The sequence below is a fragment of the Thalia democratica genome, chromosome 9 (assembly GCF_965202585.1).
Source record: "Thalia democratica chromosome 9, ktThaDemo2.hap1.1, whole genome shotgun sequence".
NCBI classification, from domain to species: Eukaryota; Metazoa; Chordata; class Thaliacea; order Salpida; family Salpidae; genus Thalia; species Thalia democratica.
Window position 1 is genome coordinate 34,896,617 of NC_139173.1, and position 23,641 is coordinate 34,920,257.

General features: G+C 24.8%; 1 protein-coding gene across 1 annotated transcript in view; it reads left to right on the plus strand.

Annotated features, from left to right (window-relative positions):
• The window catches only part of LOC145843942 (PAN2-PAN3 deadenylation complex subunit pan3-like), a 29,545-nt gene extending 8,370 nt beyond the window's left edge, over window positions 1–21,175 (plus strand). Inside the window, exons 7-18 of the mRNA XM_082951222.1 lie at window positions 1,759–1,920; window positions 5,155–5,282; window positions 9,864–9,978; window positions 10,302–10,460; window positions 11,243–11,353; window positions 12,569–12,770; window positions 14,292–14,394; window positions 15,510–15,622; window positions 16,942–17,074; window positions 17,704–17,813; window positions 19,231–19,330; window positions 19,749–21,175. Coding sequence (XP_082807348.1) covers window positions 1,759–1,920; window positions 5,155–5,282; window positions 9,864–9,978; window positions 10,302–10,460; window positions 11,243–11,353; window positions 12,569–12,770; window positions 14,292–14,394; window positions 15,510–15,622; window positions 16,942–17,074; window positions 17,704–17,813; window positions 19,231–19,330; window positions 19,749–19,886 — 1,574 coding nt within the window. The 3' untranslated portion in view covers window positions 19,887–21,175. The remainder of the gene's footprint in view (window positions 1–1,758; window positions 1,921–5,154; window positions 5,283–9,863; window positions 9,979–10,301; window positions 10,461–11,242; window positions 11,354–12,568; window positions 12,771–14,291; window positions 14,395–15,509; window positions 15,623–16,941; window positions 17,075–17,703; window positions 17,814–19,230; window positions 19,331–19,748) is intronic.
• The last annotated feature ends 2,466 nt before the right edge of the window (window positions 21,176–23,641 follow it).

Genomic DNA, 23,641 nt, shown 5'->3' on the forward strand with positions numbered 1-23,641 from the left:
CATAAGTAGATAGTTTGTTAGATTGAATAAAAAAGGCAGTTTCAGTCGGATAATTTAGTTCAAAACACCAATGTCACAACATTTTTTGTATTGTAGAATAAATTATTAGAAGGTATTGATATTAGGCAGTTTTTTTTTTTCTTCGGTTACCATTTAGTCAGGAAAGTTTTCTTGAACATTATTAAGTTTTTTTTATTATCCTGATTAACTTGAAATTTGTTGTATTTACGTAATAGTTTCATAATGGTTTTACGTATGAATTATGTGAATCGGAATGAATTAAATAAGGTCGTTTTTGGTTTGGTTCAAATATGATTGTAATTTAGTCAGGATTTTTATATGATAAGGTCAGGATTTTTTTTACTATTTTGACTTAAAAAGTGGCAACCATGTTCGAAAGTTATTTATATTTTGTTTTGTATACAAGTACATGATAGTTTATATGAAGATAACAACTTGTAATAATGATATTTTATCACAATTGCAGTTTTATTAGCAACGTAAAATTCTTTTTATCACATTTGTTAATGTAATTTTTCTTTTACAGGTGTTTAGCAGTAGATAGGTTTTTAAATTTGCTTAAATAGCATATGCTCACTTGATGGTTTCAATATTTTTAAACCGAAAAAAAAAAATTGACATGACTTTTAAAGCTTCACTTTTCATTTGTCTAGTTTATAAAATATTTTATTGTACTCTCTTTCAAAAGATATAAGTCCAGTCCTTAAGCTAAACACGTATTTTATGGTGATTAAAAGTCTTTCCAATGTCATGATTCCATGAAAGTTCTATAACTCTTTGTGTTATAAAAATAAATTTACAGTGTTTAGATAGCAACAAAAAGCCTGTAAAGGAAAAAATACTTGAATTTGCAGTTTTGTTTGAAAATTTTGAATTTTGCACGAAAAGTCTTTACTGACGTCATGGTCGTTTTAAAACAAACAAAATATTTTTACAAATATTTATGTTTTTGAAGAGAACCTTATTTGAAAGTTTTGTAAGGTTAATTTTGAGAATATTTGAAACACGAAATGGTCGTATATACCGTTCGTGTAACACTTTATTTATAATTAAAAAATTAAACTGAACTTATTTGTTTAAAATATCGTTCATTTATCTACCCTATTTCATTTGAAGTTTTAAATGTTTTGCACCTAGTTTTTTTCAGTTACTTATGTTTCTGTGCGCATTTGCATTTACTTTTTTGAGAAACACCTTTATAACAACGTTATTAAAATACAATATAAATTTAGATACATACATAAAAAATTATACTGATCAACGGAACTTTTTCCAAAAACATTTAAGAACATTATTAACATTTATCAATTATATTTGTATAGTTTACGAAATTTGTTTATTATTGTTTAATTACTACTTACATTCATTTGAAATCAAAGTTTTTATTAAGTCATTATAAATTGTACACTCGCAGTAGGCAATTTAATAAATATTTTAAAATAATTAATTTCCACTTATTTTCACAGCAAATCAATAACTATTACCAACTTATGACATTTTTTTAAAAATTCAGACAATAATATGTGTTAACTTAAAAGAACAGTGCTTATTCACTTATCCGGACTTCACTTATCCGGAAGTTTGGTTATCCGAACATGTTTCCAGACTTGCCCAACGTGTCCGGATAATTGAATAAGCACTGTACTGTTAATAACAATTTATTGTGTAATGTTTATATTAATTAAATATTATTAATATTATATTTTTTAAATTAAATTTGTTATTTTCTCCCCACAGCAGCCAATCAGATGCGATATTCTCCTCACTTCTCCGCAGCGTCACCCAGTGCCGGCCTCAACAACGACGTCACGATGAGGTCGAGGCACCTGATGACGTCACCGCACGACGTGATGACGTCATCGCCAACCAACCACGTGACTGGAAAAAACAACAAACAAGGTTGGAAATAATGTTTGTTAGAGAAAAATTGTGAAACTAATTACTTTGATTTTTTTTTAATTGTATAAACAGGGTTTCCAAAAAACCTGGAATTTGAGAGATTTTGAAAAAAAAAAAAAACGTGAAAAACCTGGAGTTTTGAATAAAAATCACTAAAAAACCTGGAGTTTTAACAATTTTAACACTTAAGTAGCAAAATTTTGATTTGACTCAAAAGATCTACCATAGAGATGAAAATTTTTTGTCATCATTAAAATTGTTTTATTAAAAAAACATTTAAAGTATTTTAACAGTATTTTTCAATGTTTTTATACTGTTTAACACAGTTTCTTACCTAAAACTTAACTTTAAACTAAAAATAAACCCAAATATGTTTATTATAAAAAAACTGGAGGAAATTTTGAAATTCTGGAGAAAATTTGCCTCAAAAACATGTGGCAACCATGTAAATATTAACTCAAATTTTATAACAAAATAATGTTTCATTCGTTTAAACTAAATCAAACGAGATCATCAGTTGAATAAAATCTTATTAAAATATAATATTATTCTAGAAATGTTTTATTCTATTTTAGAAAAAATTAAAATAGAGTTCTATTCGAATAAAATTTTATTCAACTGATGATCTATTTGATTTTATTCAAACGAGTGAAACAGTGTTTTGTTATAAAATTTAAAATTTGAATTGATCATTCTCCTTCTTACTAAAACGAGAACTTTTATTTTGATCTATAAAGTAAAAAGTACACATTATATAAATATGCAGAATAACAGGGTTGCCACACACTCAGGCTATTTGAGACTTAAAGTAAGACAATTTTTTGCTTGAATTTTTTTTTCTGAATTTTTTTTGATTTATTACGTTTTAATTTAAATGTTTTAGGTTTAGAATATTTTTTTGGCACACATTTTTTTTTAACCAGGCTAGCTTTTTACTTTAAACAGTTTAAGCCCTGTATAAAACGTATAAATTAATAATCTTAACTAGTTAAAAAAATAAAACCAATCAAAACAATGTTAATTTACATCAATAAAAACAAAAAACATAAAAAAATATAAGGATTATTTTGAAACCAATATTTTAGCGTAGTTCGCAAATTTACGGTAATAATAAACAATTAATTTTTTATTACCAAAACTGTACATATTAGTTTTTAGGCATACTACACTAATATTTTTACTTAATTGATTTTAAATTACGAAACATTACTTTTGTGTGTAAATTAAATGTAACAACATTTTTAATCTCATTAAGTCATCTAATCGTGTAATACATTTATGACGTGAAAATTTTACGTAATTAAAAAATTTTTATGTAAAAACATATGCAAATCATAAATAGTTTTGATGATTTACTTCATATATTCTTAAATTTGTTTTGAAAGTATTTTGGTCAGTTTTTATTTGTAGTTTTAAAAGTAGTTGCTTGAAATTTCGTCAACAATTAAGTCGAAAGCTAGCAATTTTTTGTTTAATTACTTTCTAATGGATTTTTAATTGACTTGTAAACAAAAGTATATATGGTTATAATTGATTTTTATAAGTTTATTTTAAAAATTGCCAACTTTTAGGTAAAAATATTATTTAATTGTAGTATATAACTTATCAATAAAAAAAAATATTGATTTGAAGATAGTAAAAGTTTTAAATAAGTGAATTTATACTTTCCTTTGCAATGTTATGATTGTCCCTTTTCTAATTAATAAAATATTGTTTTGAAAAATTAGTTTTTCCACAAGCGACCTTTAAATTTTTTTCACATTTTCGGTCTCGTAAACAAGTTTAATGCTTTTAAGCCTGCCTTTTAGTATTACGTCATAAAAAACTCGTCTTGAAGTAATACCGTCCGAAAACGTAGCTGAGAATTTCATTTAATTGTATTTGGAAATTGCTTTTAAGCCTATGTTTGTCTTGTTTGAGCTTTTTTGGCATGTTTTTGTAATTAAGTTAAAAAAAATGTTGCTTGTAATGTAAATCTTATTGCTAGCCAGTTATTTTAAAACAAATTTGATTATTGAAAAAACATTTTATTGTGTTTTGTCATTTTGTAAACCCTTTGAGCATTATAATTTAAATGTTATCCCTTAAAATGTTTAATTGATATTTTAAACACTATTGTCATTTGTGTTTGTTTATTATTTTAATTTTAGTCACACACACAAAACAAAATTATAAGCAGTAAGTATTTATTTTCAACATAATAGTAAATTTTGTTTTTTCCTACTTTTGCAAACTTTGTTGTTTAAAAAAGTGTTTTCCCAGGTAAAATTACAAACCAGTGAGTAAATACTTTTCTTTTGTATAATGTAAATAATTTAAAAACGAAAGCTGCCATTGTTAGAAATTGTATAAAACCTTTTTAAAAATTAAACCTTTTTTATTTTATTTTCAACTAATCTGTTTTAGTTATAAATTGGTTTTATTAGAAACAAACCCACGTTGAAACAAATATTGTGTAAAAATCTGCATTTTGTGTATAAATATTTAAAATAACAAAGCTTCACATTGTTGATTGTCTTGCTCGATGAAATTTCTTGAAAGATCAACCCCAAAAGTGTGCAAAAATCACGTGCAGTTATATTAATAGTTTCAATTCTTTATTTCAAATTTTATATGCGGTTTTTATTAAATTGAATTTGAAAGTTTCTATCATCTGCTTCACTGCCATAAGCAATTGTTGTGTACTATAAACTAAAAAAGTTTTTTATTTCAATATTTAACTTGCCTGCTTCTAAAATTTAAAATTTAATAACTCAGTTTAAATAAGTAATTAAATATGTTCAGAACTAATACAAACACAAATGAAGTTTGTTTTAACCCTTTTCAGATATTAAAAAATACTTTAGAAAACCGATGAGATAGTTCGTAGTCTTTGTAAATATTCAATTTATTTGTTCTTGAAACACACAGCCAACTCAACTTGCTTAAAACTAAAAACGTACTTTTTTTTGTTATGCAATTAGTTTTTTTTTTTTTGGATGTATACACAATATACTTGAGTTATTGAATGGTTATAACTCAATAAAATAGCCCAGATTTTTTATTCAGTGAAAAAGTTTTTACACGAGAGAAATGTCATCTTTGTATGACTAGCAAACTTAAATGTCGCTTTTTAATTTATTTGCCCGCCATTTGTTTCAGGATTCACATTAATTTGTAACAAAAAAAAATTATATGATTAAATGTACAAAACCCTTAATAAAAATTTCAAAAAGTTAATATTTATATCTTTAGGAGATTTGTCATCTATGCACGGCCAGCAAGTAGAAATGTCATTACAGAACGCAGAGATGACACTTCAACAGCAGCAGATGATGTACAACAACGGTGGCACCACATATTTCTACCACGCCGATAAAAAAGTAAACATTATTACAAATAAATAATAAAATAATATTTGAAAGAAAGATTTTGTTTTTTTTCGTTTTGTACGTATCTGACATAAAAGTAGATCAAATTTGTTTTTAGGTCAATGATATCTGATAAAAAAGTAACTATTTTGAATATTTACTAGCTCTTTAAATAAAAAATAGGTTTTTATGTTTTGTTTTGTGCGTACGCTGAAAAAAAAAGTAGGTTTAGTTGTTTGGTTGAATAATGATTATAAGTTGTGATTCACAAAGTAAAGTCGCCTCTCGCCAATCTACGCACTCGCTTTGTTACGCATTTAGAAATCTTAAAAAATACAACATTTTCTCAAAAAACCTCTACGAATCTGCAAAAACAACAAAAAAACTTGTCGGTTAGTTACGTTATCTCGTTTATTTACGCACGTTTCTGTGGACACAATGTGCGTAGATTCGCGAAATGTGACTGTATGAGATGGGTTTAATTTTCTACTGGTGTAGAATTTCATGCGAACCTACTACTACCGTACTGATAACAATTTAATTAAACAATACTGGTAATTTAATTTTATTTTGTATAATTGAATATTTACTGGCTCTCAGCTCGTTTCATACAAAGGAGATAATTGCATGACTTTTAATTTGTACTCGACGCACACTTATTTTTCCCATGCAGATGAAGTTATTTTAAATAAACGATACTTATTGATCAGATACTAGTTGTTAATGTTAAAAGTTTGAAAAAAAGTTGACTTTACAATGCAGAATGATTAATCATTTTCAATAAACTGCTTGGCTTCATTAAATACAGATTCTATTAACTAAATACATAAAAAAAAAGAGTAAAAAACTTAATTTTAGTTGAACTTATACCTTGCGAAAAGAAATAATTATAAAAAGTGTTTGGAATAATTGTTATATTATAACATTTTATAATAGCTAGTAGTCAGATATTATAATTATAGTATGTTATATATATATATAGTATATTGTATAAACTTATTTTTATCTTGCGAAAAGAAATAGTTGTTAAAATTGTTTGGTATAATTGTTAGTATATTGTTAATTGTATAATATTTTATATAAGCTAGTTTACAGTAATTATAATAATATCACTAGTTATTGTAATTATACAAGTTAGTGATAATCATTGTTTTTGCTATTGAGTGTAATTGTTGAGCTTTTATGTACATTATTTCAACAGCTCAAGTAAATTAAATAACCTTTTAAAAGCAATGTTTTTTATTAAATATTTATAAAAAAACATCGCTTTGTCAAAATTCAACTCCTATTGGTTTTGTGTTGTGTAATATTTTTATTTTAATTATTAAAGGTTAATTTTGTGAATCATGCTGTTTTGTAAAATAAAAATTCCCACTTACGTAAGAGTTTTTATTTTTTCTTCTGTTATACCTCACAATTTTACAAAAATAATTTTAAGAGCCAATAAATTTGATTTTATTTATAGCATTTAAGTAATAATAAGAGCGTGTATTATCAAATTAAATTCTAAAAATTCAAAAAAATTACTTTCTAAAATGAATGCATGCGTGTGCTATTTTGACATTGGTAGTAAATAAACTGAGAATAACACTATTATTAAAAAAATGTTTAAAAAAAGACATCTTTTTAATCTAGGTTTAATAATAGACTGTTAAAAATAGTTAGATTTTTATTTTTGAAATAAAAACAAATTTCAAGTTTATGATTTTTGTTTTGAAAAGTGTATGTCTGAATATATATTTTTTTATACATTTAAGATTAGCAAAAATTAATAATTTAAATATGCTCAAAAATTAAATTGTTGTTCACACTTAGACTGTTGCATAATATTTTTTATTTTAATGTTTGCAAAACAACTTTATTAAATTTTTTTTATGAAAAAAAAGTTGTTTTAATTAAAAATCAAAAATAAAAAGTAAATATTAGTCTTTAAATATAAATAACCAATATAAAAAAACATGTAACTATATACATCTGTTTAATCAATACATTGATATATTAATTGTAATTACCATATTATTAAAAATTAATAAATATTTTTATATGTGTGCTGCAATTTGTAAAACATTTGTTTTTATCAAGTCAGTTGTTTATTTAACTTTTTCGTTCAAGTGCACTTCAAATCCATTGATGAATTACACTCTAAATTTCAATTTGTTTTTGAAAACCATTCACGTTTTCACGCTGAAAGCGTTTGAATGGAAAGCATTAAAAATAAAAAGATAAAGTTGACATTTTACAGAGTTTATTTAAACTTTAATAACATTTTTTTTATTTGTTCTTAAGTTTTATACAGGAATTGCAATTTATATTTTAACAATGTATTTTTTAAAATCTAACCAAACTTTACAATGAAAACATTTGATAGAAAACCTTTAAAAAAGATAAAGTTGACATTTTACGTAGCTAAACTTAATAGGTGTTTTACTTTACATATTTTATATTAGTTTAACATGTATTGATAAATTATACTTAGATTTCGACACAATATTTTTTACAACCAATCAGAACATTTATATTGAAAATTAGCTCTTTAAAACTAAATGTTAGGAAGACTTGACATTTTATGATATTTTAAACTTAAAACATCATTTAAATTTAAAAATTTATTCAACAACCTTTAAAATAACAACTTAAAAATAACTGTGTTAAATAACTTTAATAAAAACAAAAGTGATGATAATTTGACAACTTTTGTTTTTATATGTTCAAAGCTATTCACATTATATACTGATAGATTATCAATAAAAAAACTATTCTTTTATTGGATGAAACTATAAATAATAAAATTGAGTGCTTTTTATCTAAAACGGAATAAAAAAATAGATAGTTTTGCTTTGAAAGGGTTAAAACTGTTTCAAAAGTGTTAAAAACATCTATAAAAATTAAAAATAATAATAGTTTTAAGATAAAAAAAGTTTTATAGTTATTATTTAATCATGTTGAATCATCTGATTATTTCCTTATTTTCTAGTTTAATGAATTTTACTTTTTAAAATCAATATTAATTATTCCTTATTGTTATTTGAAAATTTGTTTTTGTTATTAAAGTAATTTTTACCGCTTACTAATGTAGTTAAGTTTTAATTTTGTATGTGCTCTTGTGTATTTGAAATTACTTAAATGCGCAATTATTTTTATTGTACTTTTAAAACGAAGTAAACAATGTGTTTAGTTTAAAAAACAGTTAAAGTAATATTACTAGCAGTAAGTGGCTAAAGATTAAATAAAGTAGATAGTTTAATAAAAAATGGGAAGTATTTATGTTATTAAGTGAAATTTAAAAAACGCAGTTTACAGTGATCAGCTACTGAATTATTAATACATTAACAATTTTCTATTTTGTTTTCTGTTTAGATTTAAATATTATTTGAAATTGTAAGTTAGGCATTTATCTTTAATATGTTTACATTTGTCCAAGTTTATAATTGAAAAAAAAGTTTATGATAGTTATCTAAAATTACTATAAATTTATTTTAAAAACTTTCAAGTTTGTCCAAGTGCAACTATAAATAAATAAAAGTATTTTGTTTTTAGTTCTAACAACAGTTTTAAATTTATCATCTAGTTTTATTAAAAAAAAAATTCTTCAAATTTTTACACAACAGGTTTTAGTGTGCTAAAAATAAATGCATTGTATCTAATGAATATAAATAAAATAAACGTATTATTAATATACCGAGTTCCTCTGCAAATAAAAGTTGATTGCAGTTAATTTCATTTGCAATGAAAGTTTTGCTCGGCTGAATTTGAAACAAGCAGCTAATTATTTATGACGTCATACTATGTTGTTTTTACATACGTTTCACCTGTGATTTCATATTAAGATATTTGAAGTTGTTTTTAACTTTTAACAATGTTTTAAAACATTAATAGTTGCAATAAAAATATAATTATTTTTTATAAATGTATTTGTTTTTATTCTACTTAAGATATCGTATTTAAATGTTCAAGGTTGTTTTCAAGTGATGAATAATAATTATAAATAGCATCAAAATAAATAATATTTTTCGTTTTAACTGTTTTTATAAACTTTTTTGCATCTGAAATAAAACTTTTCTTGATATTTTGTTGATAAGACTTTTATTGCTTAATAGCAAAGTTTGCATTCTATTTCAATAGCTCAAACTAATTTATTGTTTTTTTTTAAGTGGATAAAAGTTTAAATTAACAAGGAGTTTTGAAAACTTATTAAAATAACGCGAACAAAATTTTTAGTTTGTTACAACGTATTATCAACCACATTAAATAAGTTTTCGTTATAAGTTTTACTTAAGACAAACATATAAGACAAACAAAATAAAAAAATATTTTGGAACTTTACTGTTAATTTTTTACTGAACAACTTAATTTAATTTATAACGTATTAAAAGTTGTGTTTCTTTGATAATTTAATTGATAAGTTATTTCAATTTGTAACCAAGTGATTATTGCACGGCAGTATATATTTTAATAATTATATTGTTTTTACAAAAATGTCGTGTACGTTTTAAACTGTTCATCAGAGTATCAGAACTGTCTAATATTTTATCACAAGTAGGCATCGAATAAAGTTATTTTTTTGATTTTTTAGTTCAAATTTTTTATAAAAAGGGAAACTCCCATCACCAGGAAATGTTAGTTCACAACCAGGGACCGGATTACAGGCAGATGAACAAGTTGAGGCAGGCCCACGTGAACGCCACACTGCCACCCCAGGACAGCAGAAGTATATTTATTTTAATTATTTAAGTTTTGCGAATATTACAAAGATGTAGTAACAGTTTGTCTAATGATAATACTTTTTTTCCTCAACAGATTTAATATATAAATAAAGTAATATTATGACAGAGGTAATTTGCAAAATAGTCTCAAATAGGTTTATTGTAACTAGATTGTTTATTATCTTTTATTACAAACAAACAGGCTGATTTTTTAATTTAAAACTAACTTACTTAAATTTCATAATTTGGTTTTTAAGTAGCAAAATATCTTAATTTTTACATTACATTCTTAACTAAACCCTAACAACTAACGTCACCATGGCAACAGAGCAAGGGATCCCGGCGGAAGTTGGGGCTTACGTCGAGCTGTACCCCCTGGACGGTCGCCATGGCAACCACGCCAACAACGAGTTCCCGTGCAGAACCACTTCTTACAAGGCTTTCAACAGGAACGACGGGAAACCCTATTTCCTCAGAAGAATGCATGGTAAGGAGTTGGTTGTTAAAAGTAAAAGTCCTGTTTATTTCATAAACTTGTTCAAATCAGACTTTTTCGCATTCTTATTCTTGGAAAAAAATCTTAGTAGCTTGTAATTGCACAGCAATAAATTCTTTGGAAACAACATTGTTTTCTTAGAACAGACATTGTTAAATTAGTATTAATATTTGTAGTTGTTTATGTTGTAAAAAAGCATAAAATTTTGATAATTTAACAAATATAATTAACCCAACTTTGAAGTTGTTGAAAAATAAATAATTTTTATCTTATAAACTTGTTTAACTTGAATCAAACATTGTAGGCTTTTCATCTATGAATGGTAAGGGTTTAATTGAAAATTATAGTTGTTATATGCTTAAAAATACTTATTGTATAAATGGTAAATTTAAAAAATAGCTTTTTAATGATAATAACTTTTTGTGCTGTTTATTGTATTTTTTAATTTGAGTCAGCGTTTATAAACTTTAAAATAAGTTTTGTGTAAAAAACTAACGGTTTGAAATATATATTTAATCATTTGCTAACAAAAGATCCTAGTGAAACAAGTTCACTGGAACATAAATAAAAACAAATTATACAGTATTCTTTCTTTATTCCAGAAACATATGTTGGTACAATAAAGGAAGATTACTGTATAATTTGTTTTTATCTTATATATAAAAACTAGCAGTTTTTAATAGCAACCAGCATGTAATTAGATGTAAACAAAGTTAATCGTATTTTTATTGTTATTTAAAATTATGTTGTTTTATCACAAAATTTATTTCAAGGTATCAGCAAACCGAGTGAAAACCCGTCTGTAGAACAGTGGAAGTCTGTGGACAACGCGAACGTTGTTACTCTGAGAGAAGTGTTTTCAACCAAGGCTTTCGGCGATATTTGTGAGTTGTTTGTTTTATTTGTATTGAGGAAAAGTACCTGTTATTGTTTATAAAATTTTATGTCAAAATTGTAAATGTTTAATGGGTGTAGTAGAATGTTATTATAAAAATTATAATTTGTAAGTTCCTTTAAATTTTTTACAACCATCATTTAAAATTTCCAGAAAATAATGTAAACAATACATTTATGAGTATAAACAGGGTTGCCACACACTCAGGGTACTCAGGGAATCTCAGGGAATTTTCAAACTGTAGAAAATCTCAGGGAAACTCAGGGAATTTTGGCATTTTTCTTTTAACTCAGGGAAACTCAGGGAAGTTTTGATTTTTTCTCTAAATTTCAGGGAAGTTTTTGAAAATCTCAGGGAAATTTTTTTCTAGATCTTAGAATGAGGTTTAGCTAATCCAGTTTCAATATTTTGTTTAAATGTAGTAATTTTTATTATTTAAGTGGTTATTTAGAATTTTTTTAGCCTTGCGGCTAGTTCTTCAATATTCTTAGTATTAACATAGTAGTTTTTTTATGTTTTAAATTTATATCTACTTAAGTAAAATCAAACAGTTTAGAGAAATGAAAGTTGTTGTTAACTATTCATTGAAAAGTTCTTATGTATGCATTTAAGTGAGTTCTTCATGTGAAATTATTATCATAGTATAATTAAATTTTGTCAATTAAAATGTCAAACAAATTAAACTTTATTCTTTTATGTAGAAAATTAACTAACAAGTTTACACAAAGTTGTGCAAAAATTTAGTTTTTAATTTTTAATTGGTTTAAACCTTTTAGATTGAGTTTTTGAAAACAGTTTTTTTCATAAATTTAATGCAGAAGCATACACATACAACCTTCCTTTTATTATTAAAAAAGAAAAATGAGAATGAGGTATTAATAATTTGTGTTAGAAGAGAAATTTTTTTTTTAAGATTTGAAAAATACTCAGGGAAACTCAGGGAAATTTAAGGTTACTCAGGGAAATTTTTGGTCACTCAGGGAAGATTTTTTGGCTCAAAGAGTGGCAACCATGTATAAAAATTAGATTGAGCTATAATCATAACATAACAACAAATTAATATTTGTGTATAAATTCTAAAGGACTGACGCTAAGATAGTAAAAGTTCACAAATCGATTGTTGTGTTGCAACACTTGCATTTGTCACTAAAAGCGACATATTAAAATAAATGTTAATAGTGAACTTTACATTTTCTCCATACAGCCACCATAATAGTGCATGACTTCCACCCGACCGCGCAAACGTTGATGGAGCGGCACTTTACATCGGTCGCCCAGGATCAGGAGAGCCACCTGTGGAACTACGTCATACAGCTGAGCGTGGCGCTGTTCAACGTGCACTCGAAGCAGTTGCACTGCAGGGGTTGCGTCAACATGAACAAGATCATCGTTTGCGACTGCTTGAGGTGATTATAACTTTGATTGAAAATGTTTTGTTTGTGGTAATTAGTTTCTATAAATATTAATAATTTTTTGCGTGAACATGAACAAAAATATTGTTGGCGACTGTTTGAGGTGAGAATTTTATTAAAAAACGAAAAAAAAAATCTACAAATTTTTGCCTTAAAATGAACAAATCTATTTTTATTTTATCATTATTATAAACAATATAGTTGTTTGCGATTGTTAAGGTTGGTTGAATATTAATAAATTACAAAAAAAAAAAATTTTTTGCGTTTACATGAACAAAATCATTGTTTGCGACTGTTTGACGTGAGAATTAGTCAAGTAGACTGAGAATAACTTGCTACAAGTTTTTCTGTCAACAAGAGCAAGTTATTGTTTCCGACTGTTTGATGTAGTTAGTTTCTTTAAGTATTCTAATTTCTGTTTTAACATGAATAAGTCATTGTTTGCGATCATCTGAATTTAATAATTTAATGAGCTAATATAAAATTTTTATTATTTTTTGCATTAAAATGAACAAAACCGTCGACAGCGTCTGCCTTAGGTTATCACTTTAAGTAAACAAAAAAGTTAAAATTTTCCACAATTTTTTTTTGGAAATGTGATCGAAATTATTGTTAGTAATTGTTTAAGGTTGTTGAATATTAATAAATTATAATAAAAATTTTTATTTGTGTTGACATCGAGATAATTTTTTGTGATTGTTTGGATTGAGATTATTTGTTTGATGAAATTATTAAAACTTTTATACAAGTTTTTTTCAATAACAAAGACGAAATTCTTTATTTAAAGTAAACCTTCGAAAAATTAGTTAGACTTATTATTAAAAGTTCGATTTGAGATTTAGTTTTCAAGTAAAAGTATCTATCTTCTTTAAATTTTTAAGTTTTTCTTCAGAAACTGATTAAAAATTATTCGCGTTTTTTATCTAAAAGTTAGCCAAATCTGTTTTGGAAATAAATTGTTTTATTATTATTTCATCATGTGTCTTAAATTTTATCCAGTTATTTTTTTACAAAATTTATAGTTATAAAAACGTCAGCATTATTGATAGATTAGTTTACATTTAATTTTTTTGGTGTTTTATAAATTTATTTAACTACAATTGATTTATATGCTATTTTCTTGAAATTACATCAAAAAGACTCTATTTTTGTTCAATTTTAAGCTTTTCATTCTTTCTTTTTTCTATTTTTTATTAAAATCAACTTATGTTAGTCTTTTACGCTTCGTTGTTGTTTAATATATCTTTTATCGATTTCAGTTGACAAAAAGTACCTAGGAAATTGTGCAGATTTTTTTACATTGAAATTTTACACCCAATTTAAAATATTTTAAGTGAATTGAAAAATTGGCTGTTATTAATACTTGAGCAATAAGTGTTTTTAGAAATAGTGTAATTATGACCCGTCTGACTCACATGTATTTAAAGTAAATAGTTTTAAGCATTAGGCAACTGACTACTTTGATTATTATAAAAAAAAATTATTTAATTGTTTTATTAATGTTTTAATTTTCAGATTACGAATCAGTGCTTGTGGGACTCACGACGCCATTTCGACGGAATCGAATCCCCAACAAATAAAAAATTACCAGCAGCAAGATTTAATTAAATTCGGACAAGTTTGTTTTGTTTATTTGATAAAAATAATAATTAAATATTCAACAAATAAAAAATTATCAGCAGCAAGATTTAATTAAATTCGGACAAGTTGGTTTAATTTAATTTATTTTGTAAAAATAATAGTTAGATATTCAACAAATAAAAAATTATCAGCAACAAGATTTAATCAAATTCAGACAAGATGGATTATTATAGACTTGTTTTATACGAATAATAATTAAATATTTAACAAATTAAAAGTTACCGAAAACAAAATTTAAATAAATTCTGACAAGTATGTTCTATTTAAATTTATTATATAAAAACAACAGTTGAATATTCAACAAGCTGAAAATTACCAACACTAAGAATTTGGTTAACACAAATGTTAATGCACATTTATGTACTATTTTTTTTTCAATTAAACAATGTTATAACACATCATATAAATCAAACTTCAAAATAAATGCTTTAAACCTTTTTTTGCTTAAGTTTTTACTAATTAAATATATCTAACGTATTAAACGAGCATTTTAAAATTAGATAAGCAAGTTTGTTATTTAATTTTATTGCTATTTTTGTCAGATTAAATTGAATTTTTTTTTAATAGTTATTTTAAAGATAACATTATGCCTTATTTCTGATTTTTTTTTGATAAATTTAAATAAAAATACAGTGTATGTATTTTTTTACTATCTGCTTATATTATTTTTACAGGTGATACTGTGCCTGTTTCAGTTAATAGGTATCATTTCTGCTTTTTTATATTATCACTGGTCATATTATTACTCCTTACTTCGGATTGTTTCTTGATATACTTATTTGAAAACATGTACATTATACATGCACTTATTAAATAAATTTTTACACCTGTAACATCCTGCCTTATTTCTGATTTGTTTTTCAATAACTCAGCTATAAAAATTGTACACACGAATTTTTTTTCTAGATAAAAAAAAATGTTTTTTATTTTTGTTTTAAACAATGAACTTTTTGTGATTTTTTATTTTTGATCTATTTCGTTATGTGTCTTTCTGTTAAGTGGTTTAGGTTTTGATGCCTAGGCCCATCACATGGACAATAAACTTGCAAAAATAAATAAAAAATAAATAAAAAGTGTATATCATTTTCACAGGTAATACTATGCCTGGCCCACAAAGCGCCTAACTTGAACTTCAGCCAGCTTTCGAACGTTGAAAGCTTGATACAAAGAACAAGCTGCGACTCCGATCTCAAGAAAATCATGACGTTTGTTATTGTTTCAATACGTATAAAAAATTATTTAATTTTTAGGTTTTTATTGCGTAGACATTTAAAACTCAGTCCAATTTAAAACCCCTGGCTTATAATAGACCTAATCCAAAAAATGTACAAATACATTTTAGTAATTAGTTAAACAAAAAAATTAATAAAAAAATATAATGGAATTTTGTTCAACTTGCTTTGTTCTTATTTGTAAAAAGTCAGTTAACTTATAGGTTATTTTGATTAAGAAAAACAAACCCAATGGAGTTAGTTTAGTTGTTTAAAACTAACCAAAAGTATACAAATACGTTATCGTTTTAATAATCAGTTGAGAATTTAGTTTCTTATTCAAATAAATATAATAAGATTTAGTTAAAGCATGTTTGAAATTAATAATTTCAGTTAAACCAAGAATTAAAATCTATTAGAATTCCAATTTGATTTTTTTTATAGTGTATAAATTTCGTAAAACGCAAATGTAATGAAACGCATTTAATGAAATAACAGATCAAAAAATGTATCATACGAATATATAGTGTAGGAGTTCTTGAAGTTAAAGTTAAATTCAAGTGTAAATAGCATGATGGCCACTAAACCTGGACTCCTGGAAAAACCAGGAATTTCGAACAAAATCACTTGAAAACCTGGAATCTTTTGCAACTTTTACATGTTAAGTAGTAAAATTTTGGTTTGACACAAAAAATCTATCATACAAATTAAAAAATTTTGTCATAGCCAAATTTTTTTTGCTAAAAACATATTTAAAGTAACTTTATAATATCTTTTTTATGTTGTTATACTATTTAATACAGCTTTACCCTAGACTAAAAATAGACCGAAAAATGTTTACTTTCAAAGACCTGGAAAAAATTTCTCAAAGATCAGTGGCAACCCTGCAATTATAATATTAAATAAACGTGTATGAAAGTAAATTAATCAAAATAAACAAAACATCATCTCGTAGATACCTACTAGTATATCTACAGTCAAAACAACTCCAAATATAAGCTATAATGATATTAAATAAACTTATAAAAGTCTATGAACAAAAATAAACAAAACATCGCAGGTACTTGCTGGTGTCCCCGCAGTCCAAACAACTCCACTTATAAGCTGTAAATATATTAAAAAAACAAATAGTAGTAAATAAACTCACAATAAATTGTATTTATACTCTCAGGTACTTACTAATAAGTATAATAAGTATATAAAATAAATATATAAAATATATAAATAAAATAAGTATATAATAATATAAAAATAAGCTATAAATATATTAAACAAGTAAATAAACTCAAAATAAACAAGACATCATCTCGCAGGTACTTGCTGGTGTCCCCGCAGTCCAAACAGCTGCAGATTGAGGCGATCATGCCTTTCATAGGCGCCAGGTTCATATCTCAGCTGGACACGGTCACCAAAAAGTCCGACGTTCACCTTGAGAGAGCTTTGAAAGTTTGTTGAAATTTTTTTCATTAAATAATTTTGACAAGTTTCAAATGTTTTTGATTTCAAAGGAACTGCTTTAAAGAGAGAGCGTTGATAGTTTGTTGAAATGTTTTTAGTTAAAAGTTAAAATAATTTTAATACGCTTCAGTGAAAGATTGTTAGATTGTTTTTTTTATTGTTTTCAAAACACAAGCTTAAAAAATTAAATTTAATGTTTTTCGAAATTATTTTATTGTTAAATCAGCTGCTTTTAAAACTTGGATATTTGTATGAAAAATAATAAATATTTCTTTTATATACTGAGATATAATTATTTGCAGACTTAATTTTTCAACGAAATCTAACTTACTGTTCATCAATAATTGTAGTATTGTTTTTATTAATGTTTTAACGTTTACATAAATACTAATACCAAACACTTTTTAACAAAAAAAATATCAATCTCATGATTCCCTCTACAACGATATACGCTAAAAAGTATTAGAAAATTATTTCATATTTACAGTTGTTATTTTGCTGTCATCTATTATTATACTTACTTTATTTATTATTACCACCACAGGAATCATGTCATATTTACTGTTGATATTATAAATTTTAATTTATTTATTTTATTTACTATTATTGCGTCATAGGAGGCGGAAAACAGCAAGCTGTACAGACTTGTGTGCAAGTTGGGAACAATTAACGAAAGGCCGGATAAAATGAACAAGACTCAATCTACGTGGGCCGATACTGGAGATAGGTAGTTATATTTAATTATTAAAACTCAGTCTAAATGGGCTAACATTGGACATAGGTATTTAGCATTAGCTAATTAGATATGTTTTCAAAAAAGTTTTTTTTTTTACTAATTTAAAGTTTTTGCTAATAGATGCACTTTTTTTTCTTAAATATCATAAAATTTTTTATAATAAACAACTAAAAAAACATTTATAAAAGTTTTGTAAGCATGAGATGTTTTTAAGTTGATGTGTGGGATTATGCTTGCTTCTAGTTTCAAATATTATTCAGTGATAAACTTTTAATATCATTTACACCTGTGTTTATTTACACAAGCTATGAGTACTAAATAAAAGAAACTGTTCGTAAACACTACACAAATAAAATATTCATACTATACGCACTAAATAAGTAAACGTATATAGCTAACAGTGATTGTTCCAAACTTTGCTGTTATCTGAATTTTATCAAACTTTTAATCTATAATTATATAATAAACGTTTTATTTCATCTCGAACGTGTCAACTAAACAGTTTTTAAAAAATGTCTGTTTTATACAGATCCCGATAAAAAATTACTCCCTTTGTAGATGAAAACTTGTTTACAAAAACTTTAAGAATGTTTATTTCACAAATAAAATTAGGGTTTTTTAAATTTTCAATAAAACGGTAGGTATTGTCACAGTTTTAGCTTAAAATAATTTTCCTTCGTTTGGTCACCTACTGTTTGATGAGATAAATTTTCCATTTATAAAAGTTATGATATTTCAATGACAACAAATTCTCTATAAAGGTAAGCAAACTCGTAAACTGTAGAAAACAATAATAATATCAATGGTGTTGCACGAAAAGTCTCTGATGACGTCGTATGCTTTAAAAAGCAAACATAAGCTTCAAAATGCTATTATATATTGAGGCATCTTACGTTACGAATGTAACTTTTTGTACTTTACTTAATTTTAAGCGCGACGCTTATAACTTATGTCAGTCGTGTGAAAATAACTAACCATAAAAGCTATAAATAATTAAACAAGTTAAAATATATAGTGTTTCAATTTAATATTTAGTTTTACCCAAGTGCATCGATTAGCAAAAATGTTGTAGACGTGTGTGTAAAATAGCCATACATAAAAAATATGTACCTATAAACTAATTTAATTAATACAATTCACTTATTTGTCTGGCTTAGTTACATAGTGAATAGATTTAAAAAAAAATTAATACTTTTAAAGATACATTTTGAAGTTATATTTATTATTTAGTTTTGAAGAATATTATTAAGTACATTATTTTTATAGGTACATATTGAACTTATTTTAAAAAATTTTAAATAATTAATTTATAGGTACATAGTGAACTTTCCAGAGATTATTAAACATTTAATTTTCACAGATACATGTTGAAGTTGTTCAGAGATTTTAAATATTTATTATTATTTAGGTACATGTTGAAGCTATTTAGAGATTACGTTTTTCATCAACAAACTGAAAGTGGGAAACCATTCATCGACCTTGCACATATTACCAGTTGCTTGAACAAGGTAAGATTAATACTAGATATATTTTGTATTAATTCATTTGCACATATTACCAGTTGCTTGAACAAGGTACTGTTTTTGTTAATTTTTATATATTTATAAACTCTCTTTCTGAATATTTGTTTGCGAAACGCTAAAACGCTTCACAAGTTTCCGATTTACTCGTGAGTTGAGTTGACAAGTAGTTTTCTTCATCAAATTGAATTGGGAAATGTCAAAGTAGAGTTGTAAAGATTGCGGTAATTTAAATATACTGAATAAAACCTTTGGTAGATATGCTGACAAATAATAAAATATTAAAATATTACTTAAAACCTAGAATTCTGTGACTAAGACTTAAAAACAACCGTTGAAATTTTCTGACTAAAACTAAAAAACTGTTTAAATTTTCCGACTAAAACTAAAACCGAGTTCGTTCCAGTTGGACGCGGGCACGGAGGAGCAGGTGATGTTGATGTCACGTGACTCCAACAACCTGCTGATCGTCAGTTACCATGACATCAAGAAGGCCATGAACAAGTGCTATGAGGAGCTGAGGCAACTGGCCGAATCCGACTGAGGAGAATATTAGTTTTGTTGATTAGGATTTTTTGATATCACACTAGAAACTTCTGCTTGGAATTTTTCAGGTTTCTAGTGTAACTAATTTGTGGTAAAAATTTATGGGTTTTAACTGACTAAAACTGGTTTGGAAAAATTTATTATAGTTTTGTTGTTTGATTAAGTAGGCTTTTTTGATATCATACTAGAAGTAAATTTCTTGGAATTTGTTTTTTAAGCTTCCAGTGTTTAAGTTTTAAAATTTATGGATTTTCTTATGATTTACTAAGACTGGTTTGAAAAAAGTTGTTATAAATTAGTCGTTTTATTAATTAAGAATTTTGATATCATATTTGATTGTTTGAAAGCTTCTAGTCTAAAATTGTTTATGGTAGAAATTTAAGGAATTTTTCATAAGTGACTGAGAATGATTTGAATTTTTTACCACTTTGTTGAATTTATCAGTTAGACGTTTCGATATCATACTAGAACCTTGACTGCTTGAAATTTTTCAAGTTTCCAGTCGAACTTATGTATGGTAAAGTTTATGGGTAAAAAAAAATTGACCAAGACTGATTTGAAAAATTGATATAATTTTGTTATTTTATTGTGATTAAGCTTTTTGGTATAATATTAGTACTGAAATACTTGAAGTTTTTTTAGTTTCAAGTTTAAAGTCATTTGTGGTTAAAGAAAAAATTAGGGGAAATATACTTTTTTGTGGTTAATTTGTTGAAAAGTTATTTATAAAGTATTTGGACTTTTAATCAGGTTCTTTTGGGTGTCAAAATATAAAACCAATTTAGTCTGAATTTATTAAATTATCCACTAAAACCCAATAAAAAGTTGAAAAAAAATTTTTTTGATAGACTTTTAATGACAAAACAAAATAGTTGAAATTTTTAAAGTTTAGTGAAAAGATTCAAGTTTTCCAATTTGTAAGTCTTAGGTATTTTTGGTAAACAAAGCTAAAAATACTAATTGTTCGCCAACATACTATTTTTTCACTTTTCAAAGTTCTTAAAGATTTAATTGGCACTTTGGTTTCGGATTTGCTATTTATAAGATTTTTCTTTTTAAGTAAAAAAATATTTATAGTCAAATAATCTATAATAAGTAGTTTTATTCTGGATTAATCTTTTTTTTGTTACTTTAAGATAAACTTTGTACTATTAAAAATATTAGTGTTATTGATAACTAACCTAAAGTATTAGTATTTAGAATTTTTTTTCATTAGTTCTAACTTTTTTGTGAAAAATAATAATATCTTTATAAGAATCTTAAAGGATGTTATATAAACATTCCTAATTATATACAATACATAGTGCTGTTTATTAGGCATTATTATTTTCATTTTAATAATCGATTTGTATTTTATTGCATAGATTAAAACACGTTAGTTTGTTTAAAAAAATGTATAAAATATTAACTATAATATCAAAATAATAATAAATTAGGTTAACATTCAAAATAATATTTTTTTCAAGTTTAAAAGTAAATTTATGTTAATCTATGTAGCATGGATTTAAAGTTGTTTGTGTTATAATTAAAACGGGGCATTTAAAACAAATTAAACTGTTTATTTGTTTTTTATTTTTATGTGCCTTCAAAAATATTTTGGTCTGAGACTAAAATATTTTAAAATTAAAAGATATTACGAAAAAAACAATAATTAATTTCAAGTATGTTTAATTAATTATATTTAATCATATGAATATTTTTGCTGTTGAAATTTAAATAAATCTGTTATAAACAACTATCACTTAATTAAAAAAAATTATTATAAAACAGAAGTTAATAAGATATTATTTATGATACTTGTTTAAAAAACCTGTCTGAGCAATTATCACAATATGTATTTGTTTTATTATTTGCCAACTTTATACTAAAAAACTAATTAAAATATTGATATCTAAAATAATTTATTTTATAACTAACAAAAATAATAGATAAGTATAAAATATATAAAATAAACGACATAACATATTTGTTGAGGTAAACATGTAAAAATAAACAGTTTTATGTTTTAGTTAATCATACCAACAAAGTTTTCCAAAAATTACAATGTTAAGGCAAAATTCTGTTTAAATTTACGGAATATTTAATAATATTGGTTGAAATTGTTGACATTTTGCAATCCCAGTAGGTTTTAGGAACTTAACCAGTTTAATTCAGGGTTGTTTAAAAAGCATCGGTTGTTGTATGAATTTTTTATTTCAGTCATTATACAGCTGCTATGGTTGTGACTTTATTGTTAAATGATTATTGTTAAGGTGCTACTTTTGTTTATTGATTGGAGTTGTTAAGATGGTATTTCATTCAGCTTAAAACAAGGTTTGATCGTCAAAAAAATTTACATTAAAAAAACTAATTATGGGTTTTATTTGAAATTTGAACAGTTAGTTCTCAGGGTATACTAGTTAGACGTTTACAAATTTTTTATGATTATTTTTGTTCAATTTTAAAAAAACTTGCTAAGTAAAATTTTTGAAAAGTAAAATTTTCAAAATTCTAGTATATTAAGTAATTTTTTTAAATGTTTCAAAACGTTTTGCTTATTAAAAATTAGATTTTATTTTGGACCAAATTTAAATTTTTCAGTACAAATGAAGTTAATATTTTTATCTTTCTACTAATGCTCAAAAGATTATTGTTGAAAAAAGTTAACTATTTAAAATATTCTGTTATTTTTCTTTGGAATCTCTACTTTTTGGACTGCCAAAACAGTTCAAAATATCACCTTTTATTTGTACAAACAGTTAAGTTTACTTTTATCGTGTTTTTAAGCTAATTTTCACCCTTTTTTTATTACTAATGAAATTAGGCTGTTTTAGTTTAATTATTTTTTTACGTTTATTTCTTGATTACGTAGATTCGCCTATATATACAAAACTTATATAAAAACAAATAAAATGCAAAAAATTAAAACTTGTGTTGTTATTTTTATAAGTTCAGTAGAATAATGGTTTGATGTAACTCGGAACTTTTTTGGTCGCTCAGGCTAATTTTTTTGCCTCAAAGAGTGGCAACCCTGTGTATTAACAAAATATACAGATAAAAATGATAGATGTCAAAAGGAAGTTATTTGATTAATCAATCTAATGATCACTATTTGTAAAATATAAGATGTATTGGTTGATTGTCCTACTATATTTTAATTGATTTTGTTTTTTAAATTAAAGTTTACTACTTTTAAATGACATTTCAAGCAGGCTTCTAATTTGTTAAAATATTTTTGATGTGTTATTTAAGTTTATAGGCTTTTATTAACTTAAAAACAATATATTAATAAACTATAATATTGTAATTTAATTACCACTGTAAAAATAAATTTTATTTTAAGCATTTAGTATTATTCCATACCAATTTCCACATGCATATAAATCAGTGTTTCCCAAAGTGGGCCATGAGCAGTAAAGTGATATTTAGCTAGATAGTATTATTTGTGAATATTTACAATTTTAGATTTATATATTAATATTTTTAAGAGCAGTGTTGTTAGTTAGTAAATTATGGTACAATCTTAATTCTATTCTTTTTTTTATTGTTCAAAATATGAAGATTTGTTTTGTTTAAGTCTTTTTTAGAACATTTTAAAGAATATATATTTATCTCAGTTGTTTCATACTAGATTAATCAGTTTTAGAATAGTTTATAAAATCTATAAAAGCTTTATTATACCTTTTTACTTACATATACTTATATGTTTAAAAATTGATTTGTTACCTTTTTTGATTAAAAACAACTTTTAATTTTTTAATCAAGACTTCTAAA